The sequence below is a fragment of the Argentina silus genome, assembly GCF_951799395.1.
Source record: "Argentina silus genome assembly, chromosome: 3".
NCBI lineage: Eukaryota > Metazoa > Chordata > Actinopteri > Argentiniformes > Argentinidae > Argentina > Argentina silus.
In genome coordinates, this window is record NC_139657.1 from 20368248 (window position 1) to 20385636 (window position 17389).

General features: G+C 41.5%; 2 protein-coding genes across 2 annotated transcripts; one reads left to right on the forward strand and one right to left on the reverse strand.

Moving 5' to 3' along the window:
* Window positions 1–210: 210 nt before the first annotated feature.
* LOC310802213 (cytosolic carboxypeptidase 2-like) lies at window positions 211–6165 on the reverse strand (the record flags this gene model as incomplete). Its single annotated transcript, XM_083666505.1, has 17 exons — window positions 211–334; window positions 510–564; window positions 678–863; window positions 1039–1114; window positions 1619–1693; window positions 2110–2160; window positions 2289–2372; window positions 2527–2590; window positions 2801–2895; window positions 3039–3139; window positions 3451–3577; window positions 3840–3999; window positions 4302–5087; window positions 5193–5343; window positions 5452–5559; window positions 5682–5864; window positions 6024–6165. 17 exons carry the CDS (start codon window positions 6163–6165, stop codon window positions 211–213), a joined length of 2568 nt encoding a protein of 855 aa, XP_083522631.1.
* An 8263-nt stretch (window positions 6166–14428) lies between these two features.
* kcna6a (potassium voltage-gated channel, shaker-related, subfamily, member 6 a) lies at window positions 14429–16464 on the forward strand (the record flags this gene model as incomplete). Its single annotated transcript, XM_083665601.1, has 2 exons — window positions 14429–15910; window positions 16397–16464. One exon carries the CDS (start codon window positions 14429–14431, stop codon window positions 15872–15874), a length of 1446 nt encoding a protein of 481 aa, XP_083521727.1. The 3' UTR covers window positions 15875–15910; window positions 16397–16464.
* Window positions 16465–17389: the final 925 nt, after the last annotated feature.

The window sequence follows — 17389 nt, forward strand, 5'->3', positions numbered from 1 at the left end:
ACAAAGTAATAGATAGAATTAATGGGCATCATTGATAAAGGGAGGATGTTGTTGGTGTCTACTTAGGGTAATGCATTAAGAGCCTAAATGATGTGAAATGACAGACAGAACTCGTGCACTGCTCAGTGCTCAGTTATTAGTAAGTTTAATGATACTGGGGTTTGAAGAGATGAGTTGGTGCAGATTGATCTGAAGAATAAAGGCATTATTCTAGTGGCTCTCTTTAATATCCTTTGTCTTCCTGAGTTCTGTTGTCCCTCTGTCCTTCAGCCCTATTTCGTGCCACATGTGGCACTTACACTGGTGGCCCTGTGCTGTGCTGCACTTCCCCTGACTAAACACACAACGCACACAAACACACACATCTGTGACACCACTGTATATCGATTTAGGCTTGTATATAGCATATACAGTACATCTACTTATCTGCTGTATGCGAACATTGTTATATTGATTATTTATAACCATCTACATAATGACCTATATAGGTATCTTTGTGTCTTTCCTACCTGTTGGATCTGAGTTGCAGACTGGCAGGGGCATTGTTGGACTTGGGTCCTCTCCCTGTGAAAGATTAGTGAGAAATAGAATGTTGAGATGAGGAATTTCTACTCTTAAAAACAATGCGGATTGTTGTGTATGAGCTTAGCTTTGAGAAGGCTTGTTTTCATGCTCACACTGAACTGGGGACAGCCTGCCGATGTCCCCAGCGCCCAGGTCAGCCAGGCCGGGCAGCCTGTCTGGTCTGGAGAAGCGCTCTCTGGGCAGGTGTGAGGGGGGCAGTGCGGGCCGCAGGACGGAGGGCACACAGTGAGGAGGCAAGTGGGCAGCCTGGGGGCACTGGAAAGGCCCCCAGTTATAGCCTAGAATACACAGGCAAAAAAAACCAACTACTGTGGTAATGATTAACAAAACATGTAGTATTACAGGGACAAATAAAACAGATTTTAGGAATGTAAACTAAATATTCTGTGTATTGAGAATTTGTAACAAGAAGTTGAAAGCTAGAAAAGACAAAGACATTTCTACTAACTCTACCATTGAGGGTCTGTCCAAGGGTTAACTGCATCCTGCTCCTCACATACTCTGCCATCAGGTGCTGCAGGTATTCTGACTGTAAACCAAAGAAAACACATTATTTGTGATTTATTTTTACAATTGTTTTTTGGGGCTTGTGAGTAAGAGGTGGTAGTAGAGGAAGTACAGTAGGAGTTATAATATAAGGGTAGAGGCTTATACCTTCGATGTTATGGCTCCCCTCTCAGAATCGAAGATCAGGTATAGGATAGATAACTAGAGGGAGCATGCAGATAGTAAAGTGATACATGCACTGAACATGCATTAAACATGATGTGAAGGAATAACTGTAGGATGACACAGAGTTACAGTTAGGAATCAATACATCAGAAGATAAAACAGAAATGATAATCATGCACAATGTTTTATGCACCACAGGCAAAATAGACATACAGTCAGGGAATCAAAGGAATATTTTGTGGGTGTGCAGTGTTCTCCTACACCACTTGAGGGAGCTAGAATAATGAGGAAAGATAGCCTTACAAAGGGACATTACATAAACACCCCTCTCCCACCCTTGGGGTCCAGCACAGTCCAGTACCTTCTTATCTCTGGGGCTGGGCTCTGGGACGTTCAGTTGGCGCTCCCTCCTCGGTGCTGGGGGAGGGGCCTTTAGCTGCAACACAGACAGAGGCAAGGAGGGTGAAAGTGACACCGCTTTATCCCTCCCAGCCAAAGAGTTAGCGTCTGCCAGCTCTTGTTTCCACCGACATGCTTTCCTTCATCAGACTTGTGAGGTTGGGAGGGAGGGAGGGAGGGAGGGAGGAAGGGAGGAAGGGAGGAAGGGACGGAGGCTGGTGAAGACACACTAACACTACCTGCCTAATGATTAGGCAATTAGGAGTCAATTATGTATTATTATTATTATTATTATTATTATTATGTAGTCAATTGCTCTAGCGTCCAGGTGTGTATTAAGTCATTAAAGTGAACTGATAGAGTGGTCTGTGGTGTTTGAATGATACATTTCAGGAGTGAACGGGGCATTTCTTGGATGGTGATAAGTAAGGAAAATGACTTGAAGAGACTTACAGGCTTTAGTCCATATTTGCCTTTCTCCAAGGTCTCTTTGACACCATTATCCTGTAATGTAAACGGATAGCAACAATTACATTTACTATGAGTAGTCAAGGAGTAAACGATAACAGTACGGCGTTGGTCCATTTTCAGGGTGAGGAGATGACAGGCAGATGAACAGTGAGTGTACTCACCACCTTCTCCTCCCTTTCTCTGACTCTCAAAAGGTGAGATCTGCTCCTCTCCTTCTTGGACCTCAGCTTCTTACGGCTGGTTATCTGGATCATGGAGAGAACGTAGACACTGTGTGATCAATTACTGGGCCAAATGAAATGCCACTACAGCTACTAATAGCTGGATTCATAACAACATTGTATTATAAAACTATACAGGACATTTGAACACCCAGAGTCCTGTGATCAGAGTCTTTACCTTGTTAAAGGCCTGGAGGTGAGCTGGAGGCCCGTCTGAGTCGGAACTGTTGGATCCACTGGTGCTGAAACACAAATATGATACACTACACATCATAATACTGAACATGCTAGAATGCGCTATTAAGCATGTTATGCATTATTTTATTATGGCCCCCATCTCTCTTACTTAGTAGTAAATATACAGAATACAGAACTTTTGCATCAGTGAAGGCCCAATAAGCACTATGATATTGTGGGAAATGGTGGAGCCCCCGCTACTATGGGCAGGGTACCTGGCCTCGTGGTCCCTCAGTGTTGGCTCACTGTCTATGGGCAGGCCAGCCTCCAGTCTCATAATCTCCTGCAGCTCTCTCACACATGTGCTGTACTGCAAATATAAGAGACTGGTGAGATGCCTCTGCCTGCTTCTATATACTTGTACTGTGAACAATCAGACGTTGTATACACATGTTCATCAGTGCCCCATATTCCAACTATTCCATAAACAACATTTTATTCAAACAATCCTACCTTGGTCCTGTCGGGGTCACAATAGTCTAGCAGTGTGTCACAAAAGTGAGCTCCCAGCATCTCCAGATCTTGTGTGCTGAAATGGGTTCCGTTCCTTTTACCTGCGACCAACCCCAAAAGCAAACACTTAGAACACAGCTATCTGACTGATACGACCACCTGGAGTGTACAGTGAGCTTTATAACGTACGGTTCTGTACTGATAAGCAGGACACAGTAGCGCTGCCTTGGTGAAAAACACGTAAGAAGAAGTTACTCATTTCTAATATACTAATTACAAAAAGTTTACTCTCCATTCACTTGGTGCAGAATTGCTGAGATTGTGCTTCACTCTTTCTTTCTCGTTCTGTTACTGTTTCATGTATAGTGTAAGTCTCAGAAATGTTGGGGAAGACACAGTAGGCCAGGCCTACCAATGCTGGAGCCACAGAAGGAGGTCTCCATGGTGAAGCTGTTGAGCACGCCCAGTCTCCACAGAGCCACTCTGCCTGTGCCCTCCTTACTGCGCTGCACCTTGAACTTACAGCTCTGGAAAGAAAACTGAGGACACATAGAGCTGATGACTTTGAGAATTTGGGTAGATATGACCAGCCAGAATACTACAAAATACTGTATGTTCACATTTTTACAGACCTTTTACCTGTGTAGTAACTCTGTACTCTAGTAAAAGCATTGTATGTATTAGTAATTGCAAGTACTGAATTACTATGTAACAACATGTCAATGTACACTGTTGTCACTAGTGTAATTAAAGCATTACTACACAGGTATTGGGGCAAAAGAGAAAAAAGGTGAGGAGTACCATGTCAGGGCAGTTCTTGCTCAGCATGAGGGGAAAGACACGCTCATGTGGGTGCCTCTCAGCCAGCCGGGGGTTCTCACAGCCGTAGGTGAAGACATTGTGCTTGCGGCTGTGGCCATGGAGGTCACAGTAGAGCAGCACTTTACGCTCCTCACACAGCCTAAGGGGCGATAGGGATAGGACTTTAATACATCTTTATGTACATCAATGTTAAATTAAAACATTTAGAAAACAAAATAAGGGCCTAAGCTCTAGGTGTTTTCAATCATTTTGTAGGTATTTCTTCCCATTGATACAACCAACTAAAAGTGAATATGTAAGACGATAAGCAGGACTTCATACTAGAATGGCCAACAATGAACACCTAATGGCATAGAGCAATGAACAGAATGCCATTGAGCAAAACAGCAACTTCAGTCCACCTGCCAGGGACCATGAACTGTAAGATAGTGGGAGTGGTACCTCTGGATCATGGTCTGTGTGGCCCACACAGTGGGGAAGGATTCCCTCAGGATGGACTTGTAGTTGCGGTTGAGGTCGCGGCCTGTCAGGGAACAGCGGTAGTTCCCCACGATGACGCCGTCTGTGTTAAGCATTGGCACCAACTTAAACACAAAGGCGTCTCGGAGCAAGGCGGCGTCGGTTGACTCCCCCAGCAGGAAGTTGAGGACGCCCCTCATCACCCAGGAGCTGTTGGTCTCTCCGGGGTGGATACGGGCTGTCAGCACCACAGCAGGCTTGTATGGGCCATCCTTGTCCCCTCGGCGGGACGGGTTGGTCACCGTCAGCACAGGGACCAGGTTCCCTGCTAAGGAGCGACACAGGGTCCTGACCTTACAGAAGCGGGAGCGCCTTGGATCCCGCTCTATCTCTGAAAGGTCAGCCCACAGGTTGGAGTAGGTGTAGGGGTAGCAGTGGGCCAGATAGCATGTGTCCTGGTCGTATGGGAAGCAGAAGACCCAGGAGAGGGAGTAGCAGGGCTGGCCTGAGTGCTGGCGGCCGTTACGGTAGTAGGACACCTCCTGGCCCACCCTGTGCCAGCCCACCCCCAGGAGGCTGGCCTTCTCCTCAGAGTAGAGGAGGGGCAGCTGGCCGTCCTCATACAGACTGGTCACCTTCAACAGGTTGGTGATGGTGAAGCGGTAATGCACCCCCGCTCGGGTGTTCCTGACCCGGAAGTAAAACCACTGAGTGTGCTTCTCCGTGTAGAGGTCCGTCCGGAGAGAGAGTTCATAGTCAAATTCACCACTGAAAAGAAATAACATTATACCAAAAAAGATATTGTCAACAAACTATTTGAACATTCATTCATGATTGTGAATAACAATGTGAAACGTGGATGATGGTCCTCACACTTTCAGCGCTTTCAACAGGTTGCCACTCTCAAATCGTCCCTCAAACAGCAGAGTGGTGTCATCAGGCCCAGAGAGGGGCACAGCAGCAGGAGTCAGAGAGGTGCGGCGGCCTCCACCCACACGAGACCCCAAAAAGTAGTTGTTCTTATCTGCAACCCACAGGCATTCAAAACACAGAGACATGTTTAAAACATGTATTGTATGTGTGCCAGGGGAAAGCAGCTCAGTGATTGGAAAAAAACATACACTTGAATTACCTCCGTGTGTGTTATACACTACTGTGCCTTCCTCCACCTCTGCTGCTCGCAGCAAGTCGCCTGTATTCCTATGAGCACACAGAGACTCTGGGAAGGGAGGTGCCCAATCTGAGAACAAAGGAAAGAACGACTGAAAGAGAGCTTTTCCTTCCAGAACCAATGTTCTTGTGATTTTGTAAATCTAGTTATCTTTGAGACAATCTTATTTTGAGAGTCTGCAGTGTTCTCACCAATATGATGTATTTGCCCTGGGATGACCTCACACTCATTGGGCCAGCGTGGCAGTGTTTGAGACACATGTCCAGACACTCCATACAGGTGACGGGGCTCTCTGAGACGAGGCACAGCCCTCCCTGACTGGATCTCAAAAACCACCTGTGTGGTTCTGGGTAATGGAGGAACACCAGACAAATCTGTGCCAAAAAACACTTCAGTTTAGTCAAAAGTTCAGATGGAGTTCTCCATTATATTCTACAATATGAAAACACAGAATAGGTTTTCAGTTGATCCATCCTAAAAAATGTTATCTCAACATTTGAATAAAATGTAGTTCTAGCTGGAGGCCATCTTACCCTCACTCCTGTGTGTACAATTGTCCACATCAAACTCCTCCACTGGTGCTTTAATTTGATCTTCATCCTCCAACTCCTCCTCTTCATCATCGTCATCGTCAGAGGATGAATAGCTGAGTGAGCAGTGGTGGATTCCATTCATGTTTTCCCTCATTTCATTTTCATCCCCTATACTTGCTGTGGAAGGACAAGCTATCTCAGTCTGGTTTTACATTAGGGTATCTGAAACTCTGTTTGTTGAAGGTTGAGTTGGTATCTTTACATGTTTAGGCAGTTGATGGTTAGCTTCTATAGAATGCATCAATCTGATAAGTAAACATCTTCCTCCCTATGAAGATGATAAAATACCTTTGGCCGAATACTAACCCTCATATTGCATGCAGAGGGGATACATATGTTTCTGTGGTATCCTTTTCATTATCACTCAGAATGATCCCTTTGTTATACATATGTGTCATCTGTATGTCTTTGTATCCTTGTCCATGTTACTGTTGGAGGAAGGAATGGAAAATCAGGCCATATTACATGTCCTCAAAAAGGGGTTCACTTGTATCCAGCTCATTAAAATCTGTCACACAAGTTATGATTTTTTCAAGACTGCCTCAGATACGCATGAGTCGGGCAAACCTAGCAAATATTTTTCACAGTTGCAATCCAACAATTTCTGTAGTGGTTTGAGGGCAGAGTTCCAGAACACCTTTACAAAGAGTTGTGCTGCTGCCAGACTGTAATTAAATCCGACTCAACAGAAATTCACCCCGTCACTTAAAACTTGCTGGCCTGATCTAATTTACATCGAACATTTACAGAGATGAGCCAGACTATCCAGACAGAATAAATTAATTAGGGAATGACAGTCGTTTGCCCCGACCTAATCAGTCATGAAATGTGGCATTTTAGCTGAGATCACAATAACAATTCACTCATCACAAGACTGAATTTACTTTGCCTAATAAGTTCTATAGAAGAAAAAAAAATTGATTAAAAGCTAACAAAAAACGAAGTTAAATTATTCAAATGGCATTGAGATTTGATGTAGGACGATGGAAGGTTTCTGTTTCCACCTATGGATTCATTCGGCACTGTCACTTTAGGTCATGTCAACGACCATGGCATGGTACTAGTAGTTCGCTCATCTACCAGCTAGCTAATGTTAGCCAGCTAGCTAATTTATTTGCTAGTAAACTTACAGTTTGTTACAACGTACCTAATCACACAAGGTGAATGTTAGTATATTTGCTAATGCTACATAATTATTGGTGCATGTCCTACCGTATTAGAAAAAGCATCCTGTATAGCTCAAGTCTGTTGTCTTATCAGCGGCGGGTTGTGTTTCACAGAATTGTCTTACGAATTAACTCCGTCCACACTCCATCCACACTTACACTGTCTCCATGGCAACGAATATGGCGCGAAGTATGACAAGTTTATAGTTGTCACTTCTTCTAGAATTCTCAAATTGTCAAGACAAGTTGTTACAATCCATGCATTGTTTCAAGAAACAAACACATCCCCCTCGGCAGCTACGGTGGCTCGTTATTTCCTTCAAAGAGTGATCCACAGGGTAGGTTACAGAATTAATTTCTGCTTCATTTGAGAAAGGGTGTTGGGTCTGATGACAGTAAAATCAAATGTCTAATGCTGGCAATAATGTCTGTGTATGTTTGGCAGTGGGAATTTGATCTGAGAGTCTCGGGGACAGTAAGGAAAAGGTAATCCACCCTAGACGTCCGTGATTTGTTACAGTCTAGGCAACATATATTTACACTCATACAGTATGCTTGAGTTTTGTGGTTAATACTTACTACAAAAATGAGCAACCGCCTACAAACATAGAGATCTCTGAAATATGTGTTTGATGTGCCATGTTTTACAGCAGAGAACAAATATAAATGTTGTGTCTCAAAGGAAATATGTAGAACTATTTAAACTTACATAAAACTGTCAATTGTGAGGTGATTTCCAGAGTTTATACTTGGAATTCCTTGGTCACTACCCCATGGGCATTTTAGAAAAATGTTGTATGAATATTGTTTTTTGATCATCATGTTTTTGATCATTGTATTTTGGTCATGACAAAAAAGGGTATGGTGCAGCAATGTCTAAATCCAAACAATGTAAAATGTTTTTTTATTCACTGTCATCGTCTCTCTATGGTGCCAACCATAGAGAGACAATGGAAAATAACTGTGGGACAATGTTAAAACCAAACGTTGTACAGTAGAATGTGATAACACCATCACACCATGTTGGTTTATGGCTGTCATTTGATGGTCATCATTCAGCATTCATGGGTTGAAAATACAGGATTTCTGAACATTGTGACAAGGTTGCATGTGGACTTTAAAGGAAATGTTTCTACTTGCCATTATTTAACATTGTAACAAGGTTGCCCATTGTTTCCTAACCAAAGGGGAGTAAAACAAATAACATTTCATTAATAGAACATCAATGGTTTACTTTTGGTTTGTAGTACATTGTTCTGTCCACAATGCCACTCATCCATTACTGCAACAAAAGAGTAATACTGGGTTCAGATTGTGCACCAGAGAAATCAGAAATTTGTGAAATACTTTCCTTGAGATTGTAAAGACATTCTGTAATACAACAAAATATTTGGACATGTTTAACATTCATAAGAAGATCCTCTTTTACTACTATCTCTTTTTTTTTAAATACTGAAGTTGTTGAAATATATCTGTAGAAGTTCATTAAATCAATGGTTAGAGTGTAGATTAACTGAAACACTAGATAACAGAGCTCATCTCAATTTATAGCTAAGTGCAGATGTGTGGTCTTCCCAAAATGTAGTCAAAAGAGTGCAGTTTAAACTCCTGACCTGGTAGCACACAAAGTAAGGCAATGCAATGTCTTACAAGAGGTTATACATTTGAATTAAAGGTGAGGACACATCAAAAAGTGTGAATACAAATGTAAAATGTAATCCTGATTGTAAAATGGTAAATATAATCCTGATTGTAAAATATATCATATCAATGACACCATTGGTCAGATAAATAACCCTAAGCCTAACCCTTTTTTGTATCCATTTGGTTAGGAAGTTGACGTTACATCAATATTAGAATGTAATAGTAAATGTAAATAGGCAACATTTTAAACAATGATTTTCAACTGTAAGGTGGACAATACAATACTCTCACAACTGTTGTACAACGTCAGTTGGGTTAGTTTTTGACTGTTGCACAACTGTGACATAATATAAAATGCCCATGGGGTATAGGTCCTAGTGTTCATAATAACAGAAAATATACCAATTTAAAAGCAATTTAAGATACAACCATGAGGATACATCCTTGAGGATCAAAGGCCTGTTGCCATTCTATGTGTCATAGAGGCAAGCCTTAGAGGATGTATTTATAGGTGTCTCCAAGGTTCCATAGCAGAGGGTTGCTGTCTTTGCTATATTCAGTTACAGCACTGCTCTGGTGTAAGCTGAAAATATAACATCTATGCGCACACACACGGGACACCAAATCTATGATGTGGGATCTAGAGGTGAGAGTTTATGAGACGGTGCCGAGAATTCAGAGATAAGATGGTACACTAATGTAATACATTACAGCACATACAGGTGGTATTATACAAACTCTCAGCACAAGATGGATATATACTCAAAAAGATCAAAGATCAAATTGTGCAATCAATCCACAGTTTACAAGTGTGGGTAGCAAAAGACATACTGTACAGAAATACTTGAGACATACAGTGCCTTCGGAAAGTATTCAGACCCCTTCACTTTTTCCATATTTTGTTGTGTTATAGACTCAATTTAAAATTGATTAAATTAAAAGAATTTGCCATCAATCCACATACAATACCCCAGAATGACAAAGCGAAAACACGTTTTTTGAGGCACTGTAGTTCCAAGACTAACAGGCAGGGGGTGTTACTGAAACAAGATCAAAGAGCCCATCTTTGTGATGTCATCAGGAAGGTGATTTACTCTACCTGTGGAGAGAATATTGATATAGTTATGAGTTATAGTTATGAGAGAAGGATGAACTTTCCGATATGTATATAATGATTGTACCGTTTAGCTACAGACTATTTTACATGCACACATTATAAGACAAGGATTTGTGTTATCCAATGGGGTTTCTGCTTCTCATGATTTTTATAACCATTGCGCAACCAAATGTCCATCACAATATTATGCTTCCGGTCCTTAAAATCTTCTCTTGCAGCAAGGACAGATGATTAGACTATACATGAGTTATTACTCTAATAAAAATGAAAGTTCAAGACCTTTGATGTCTTCTCTGATTAACAGCCAGGGTTTCTGTGCTGGAACTGATCCTCCTCCAGATGCCAGGGCTTAGATTGGAAGCCTCCAACGCTGTCTACTAAAAAAGGGCAAGGCTTGATCAAGGAGTGAAATCATAATCCGGAAGGAGCTGGAGGTACCAAGCATGCAGAGGATATTCCGAGGAACCCAGCCTTCCGGATCCGGGGTGTCCGGTTTCACCTGTTGCTACATGCCTTGGTTACCTATCAGTGAAAACATGCCCATCAACTTCAGATGACAGCCTTCTAAAATTGGTGGCAATCAAAACCCAGGAACTGGCATGGAGCTTGGCTGCAGTATCTCCTTACCACAGAGGAAGCGTTGAGCTGAGATACCTCTGGGTGAAGACGCCTGTGCCCTCTTCTCAGATGCACAGGGGCTAATGGGAATAGCATAAACACAGCTTAGGCACTGATTAGGCCAACATTTTTACACTCTTAATTAGAAGGGATTGCGTTCACTCTTGGCATTTCAGCCATATTTTTAATACACAAGAGCATTACAAAGCTGTAAATAGCATTGATATGTCTCCATGTTTCTCCATGTTTAATTTACCTCTATGATTTTGTTGTTACATTATTACATGACTTTACTGTATATAAGAAGAATAATCTCAAAGCCATCTCAAGACTATGTTGTTATTTTATGTTGTTTATGTTTTTATAATTTATGCTACACAGGTCTCTTGACCAAAACATCAATGATCTGTCAGAGTTTTTTTTACAGTTTCATATGTTTTCTCTACTCCATTTGCACCTGCAGTGGCAATATCAGGTGTCCATCCTTTCCACTGAGGCCCTGTCATCACTTCCCCTGCAGTGCAGTCATCAAGTCAAATGCCCCCTATTTCATATCCAACAACATAGTTGGCACAGGGAGGACGTGATCTGAAGGCCATCAACTTTGGCTGTTGACTAGTTAGACTGACCTGCTAAAAATCCTATATCATACCATAACACATACATGGTATGCACTTCCATACTCATTCACATATTCAGTCATACAAATGTGAAATATGACACACGCAAACACGGAAACACACACTCATCAAAAATAGTTGACCGCCCTGCACAGGGGGTAGGTGAAAGTGGCACAAGTCAAGTTCCCACTGTGTTTACCTTATGTCTGGAATGGGTAAGGAAGAGGGAAAGCTCATCTTGGCTATATTTAGACAAAGAGAGGCCTTTTGAAATGTATGCAACTGCTCAAAGAGTTGGTAAACATAACTTCAACCAAGAGTGAATTTCCCAATCTTTCATGACGTGAACTTCAGCAGAATCAAATTATCTCACGTCTTATCTCACTGCCAGTCATTTCACTGACATTATTCTAGATGGTAAGTGTATCATGATCATGATAATCTGGTCAACATTTTTGTACATGCTTTCTGTGTCGCGATCAATGTTGACTGAGTTCATATTTTAATATATTGCTTGCTAGTGTGATGTGTAGGTTCAAGTGAGTACAGAGGAACGTCTGTGTTTCCATTCTTGGCGCGAATGACTTCAGGATATCCTGTTCCCATGGGGGTCTCCTGCATTCATAGGTCGAGCCATCCATAATGATGGGATGTTCCTTGCTGTCAGCATTTTACACCCCTTGGGCTCCATGGCATGTGAGCCCCCAGCAAACTGAATAATTGCTTTACCTATAACACCTATAACAACACATGTACACATTACAGTTCATATTGGAGTGACTTATTTACCAGTTCATGTTCACATATGTATATTTTGTCTTGAATGCAAAATAGTATTTCACAATACAGAGTGGGCAGAGTGGGCAGTAATTTGTGGTCCAGGCAATGATCTATATACAGATCAGGGTTCAGGCGATATGCTGTTGTCGGTTGTGGTCTCAAGTGCTGAAAACATTGACTTCTATATCATTTTCACCAAGTGTCCTCAGCTGTTTGCGGTGGCAACATTTGTATTTGGAATTTCTGAGGTTTCTAAAATAGTTTTATGAGAAAAATAAATTATAAACTATAAACTAAGAAACTATAGGAGGAGTCAATATGGAGTCAAAGCCATGGATAGAACAGAATCTGTGTTATGGCACACATATTAATACACAGTATATTTTTAGGTAGGATCTTTGATCCATTTTGGTTATTCCCGACAGTCTTCAAAGCACACAGTGTGTGAAGCAGATGACACTTGAGTTCTAAGTTGTATAAGAGACAGAATTAAAGGCCCATGTCAGCCAGTTTTGCTTCCTGGCTTTTCCATGTAATATGGTCGAACGCAGTCAGAACAGATTTCCCACATCCACATAGGCTATTGGTCGATAATACATTGGCTTCTCGACACATAAATTCAACCATATCTAATCAATCACACAAGAGGCTAAATCAGCTGGAAGTTTTTGCAGTGGATCTGTCGGATGCAGTCAACATACGTTTTTAGCCAAATCTCTGCTACAATAGTTGAGATACGTATATCAAACCACTTGGCCAGCTAGCATGTTTCTTTCCATGTCATGTCGGTAGGTATGGTAGATAGCTAGTTACAGTAACTGAGAAACTTACCTCATGTTTATTGCAAACCCTTACTGCTAGTTTGCACCCTATTATGAAGTTTTTAATTATAACAACCTATAGCTAGGAGCAATTCTCAATAAAATGTGTCGAAAGGTTGTTTGACTCAGTCGCAAAAAAGCTGGTGAGGGGGGATCAGAGGATATATTTGACTCTGGGCGCTAACTTTACAAACAGGCTAGCCACTTCACACTTCAGAGCTCTGTGGCTGTATGAAATGTCATACGTCACAGCACGTGGGAAATTGTTTTAGAGGAGTTAAGAAAATATAATGTATCGCCCAAAATACACATACTTTGACCTAAATAGCAATTTTCAGACTTGAATCATTGTACAAAAACATTGTGCAGCACCAAGATATCATATATGTCATATACATCAAAATTACTAATGTGGGTCTTTAACTTGATTGGAGCTACTGTAATTTCAGCATGTAATCGTCAAAGAAAAGAGAGAAAGGAAAATTAAGTCCAAAGAGGGTAATTCTATACTTCTTAGGTACATATGAAACTGTATACTGTGTACAAATGATGCAACAACTGTACCACCACTCATACGTCCGATCTCTGGGGAAGATAAAATCTAAATTTACCCTGTTTCGTGGTTTTCATAAGAATGGCCTAAGCAGTAATCACTCTTCCTCCTCACTCTCTTACAAATCACTACCTGAGGTTCTATGGGCACAACAGGAACTGATGGGGGTTACTGTATAATTGGGTGTACATGTAGCTGTTTTTTACACCTCAGTCTTTCAGTGACCCATGGGCTCGGTCACATTTCTTTGAGGGGCCCCATGTTCCAAGTTATAAAATCGAACCCTTTAAGTGCTGGGAATGGGGAGTGTTATTTTGGCTGCAGCTTCCTTAAGACATTATCCTCTGTGGGTACTCAAGTGTCAGTCAAGCCAGCAGTTTCCACTGACGTAGTCCAGGAGGCCCCTTGGATATGTGAAGCTAAATGCTAAATCCATTATATGTTATTTCAGATTGGAAAACATTTGAAATGGAACAGAAAAGAAAGGCCTCCTAAAGTCCAGCATACTGAATTATACGTTTTCTTCCTTTCTTTTTCTTTTTTTTCTTTTGCAGTGCAGTTCTTTTGCAGTTAGTAGTGTACTCTTTGCCGTGATTTTAAAAGTTATAGCAGTGATTTGTTTCTCTCAAATGTAGGCTAATGCAAATGAACAAACAATGCAAATAGTGAGTTGAAAAGTCAAAAAAGTGATATGAATGTTTACCACAGCTTCACCACCCAGCGACGAGGGACTAGGGGACAGTGCAGCAGGTGTCATCACGTCAGTCAACTTGGGGAGGGCTTTGCCGTTTAAAATGGTGTGAATATGATAGCCATCTGGTATAGACACCTAACGTGCGCAAGTGGATTGGAGTTGTTCAATTTAAAGGGGGAAACTAACGAGAAGAGAAGTTTACTGGGCAGTATATAACAAATGGTTGAGTTGGAGTCTGGAATTAAAGAATTTACCTGGATTTACTGACTAAAAGGACAGGGTCTCACAGGGGCCGTGGAGGTGAGTGAGGCATTACCCTTAGAGGGTAAAAGATGACTGTGGTGTCCCGAGAGAACCAGGATGAGACTGTGGTAGTTTCTCCCTTGTTCGAAGGTGAATGCGACGTGGAGCGAGCTGACCAGGAGTGCAGTGAGAGGGTCGTCATTAACATCTCCGGGTTGCGCTTCGAGACTCAACTGAAGACCCTCGCGCGCTTCCCATCAACGCTTTTGGGAGATCCGCGCAAAAGGATGCGCTTCTTTGATCCTCTGAGAAATGAGTATTTTTTTGACAGGAATAGACCCAGCTTCGATGCAATCCTCTATTATTACCAGTCTGGGGGGAGGCTTCGGAGACCTGCCAGCGTACCCGTTGACATTTTCATTCAAGAAATACATTTTTATGAAATAGAAGAGGAAGCCATTGTGATTTTCAAAGAGGATGAAGGAATGATAATGGAGGAGGAGCGTCCGATGCCTAAAAACGAATTCCAGCGACAGATATGGTGTTTGTTCGAGTATCCCGAGAGCTCAGGGCCTGCTAGAGTCATAGCTATTGTTTCGGTCACGGTGATTTTGATATCCATTGTTATCTTCTGTTTGGAGACTTTGCCTGAGTTCAGGGAAGATAGCAATGTATTCAATAATCACCTGTCCTCGAATGGAACTGGGTCTACTCACAGAAAAAAGCTCAATCCATTTACAGATCCATTTTTTATGGTTGAGACACTTTGCATAGTGTGGTTTTCTTTTGAATTTCTGATGAGGTTTTTATCATGCCCAAGCAAATCTTCTTTCTTTAAAACCGTGATGAACACTATTGACATTGTTGCAATTATACCTTATTTCATCACCTTGGGCCTTGAGCTCGCTGAACACCAGGGAAACAACCAGCAGGCAGCGTCTTTGGCCATACTGAGAGTTATCCGTCTGGTGCGAGTCTTCAGGATTTTCAAACTTTCCAGGCACTCCAAGGGTCTTCAAATTCTCGGCCAGACACTTCATGCAAGCATGAGAGAACTTGCGCTATTGATATTCTTCCTTCTCATTGGGGTTATTTTGTTCTCCAGCGCCGTATACTTTGCAGAGGCAGATGACCCTGAGTCCTCATTCACAAGTATCCCCACGGCGTTCTGGTGGGCGGTGGTGTCCATGACAACAGTTGGATATGGTGACATGTGCCCGGTCACTGTTGGCGGCAAAATGATTGGATCATTATGTGCCATTGCCGGAGTGCTAACTATAGCCCTACCTGTCCCTGTCATCGTATCGAATTTCAATTATTTCTACCACAGGGGGCACGATAAAGAGGATAACATCCAGTTTACTCACGTGACTTGTGGACAACAACAGCCTTCATTCGGCGAATTCAAATCGAACGACAGCATACAGTCACTGACCAAATCAGAGTTCCCGGAGGATGAGGACTTCGACGATATGAGATACACAAACTTAAACCCATACACTGGAGCATACACTGGCAAACTAACAGATGTATGAAAAAACAATGGACACGTTGAGCAAAAAATGAGTTCGGTGAGTAGCCTTGTCACAATAATTTATGTCCAGTCTAGTCTATAGCTTATGTCAAAATTATAGCCTCAGTGTGCAGCTCGAATAACCTAATATTACGCACGCTGTTTGTCGGCATGTTGGATATTCAAATAGCTTGAATAGCCTAAGTTTTGTTGACACTTTCAGCTTTTCTGCATTTTCAACTTAAAAAAACAGATACCATATGCTGCTGCTGGACAGGCCCACATCAACTTGTGAAACTCCAAAACATTGCGTTTGAATTGGCCTATGTATGTTATTTCTGAACTTCGTGCGCCGCTGTGTGGTTATAACGCAGTACTGCAGACACTCCTCAGGTGAATAGCAAGTGGTGGTGATGTAGTCCTCTAAATTGAGTATTTAATCTCAAAAGGTAAGTGTGCAAGACATGTCCTGGGTGTGCAAAGAATGCCCACCTGCAAAACTTACCCCTGCAAACAGTCAAAATTATCTTCTTTTTACTCACAGGAGACACAAGATCAACAAATCCACCCTTTCCTTTCTGCTCCACTAAAACGAAAATGCAGCTATGACATTCTTCAGTCCAAATACTTGTTACTCTAAGAAGGGCAAGATAGTGGACACTCATCACACACTTCTCCATAAACTTTCAACTTGCCAGCAATGTGACTGAGGCTGTAAATACTGGCATGCTGCTTTATGCCTTCTAATGAGTATAGCTAACAGATCAAACTACATATCTGAAAAGATTCTGTCTGACTTTGAGGAACTGCATTTTGTATACTGTATCATCAATATAGTAATCAATATAATATCTGCATGTTTTTTGGCATCAGTTAACTGTCATTTAAATTCTGTACATGTGCAATTTATTTTTGTAAATACATGCATCTACACACTCAACTCTTTGTAGTGTGTGCCTTTAAATAAAGGTATGCAGGGTAACGATTTGTACATAGGTAAGATTGTTGCTGTAAATGTTCATTGGGAAGCTATAGCTCTATAATCTAGCCCTATATCACTAGCTTTAAAATACCCATATGAGTCTTTTGAAGTCTGCAGGCAAATCACCTGTGTATATTAAATGTCATGAAATATCTATTTTTCTAACATTGTGAAAATGTATGTGAACTTTTGAACTATTGTTTTGATAAATAAATGCTCTTAATATTCAGAAAAGAATCAAATGTGGCCTCTATTATGGCTCTGGCTGGAATTACTTTTAATTACATTTTGTAAATAAACAGAAGCAATGACACATAGCGATATGCAATATACAGATCAGTTAAGCCTAATAACTTTACAATAAGAAAAATAGTAAAGCCAAAAGAAATCAGTTACAAAGTAGTATTCTTCATTTAATTCACTACTCCACAGTTGCACTCATGAAATTGATGGAAAACAACATTTTTAATTTAAATCAGTATATATTATCATGTTTTGTTTTTACATCATTTTGGTTACCAAAACCGGGAGAATTCAGGGAGGGGGTGGGGAGTG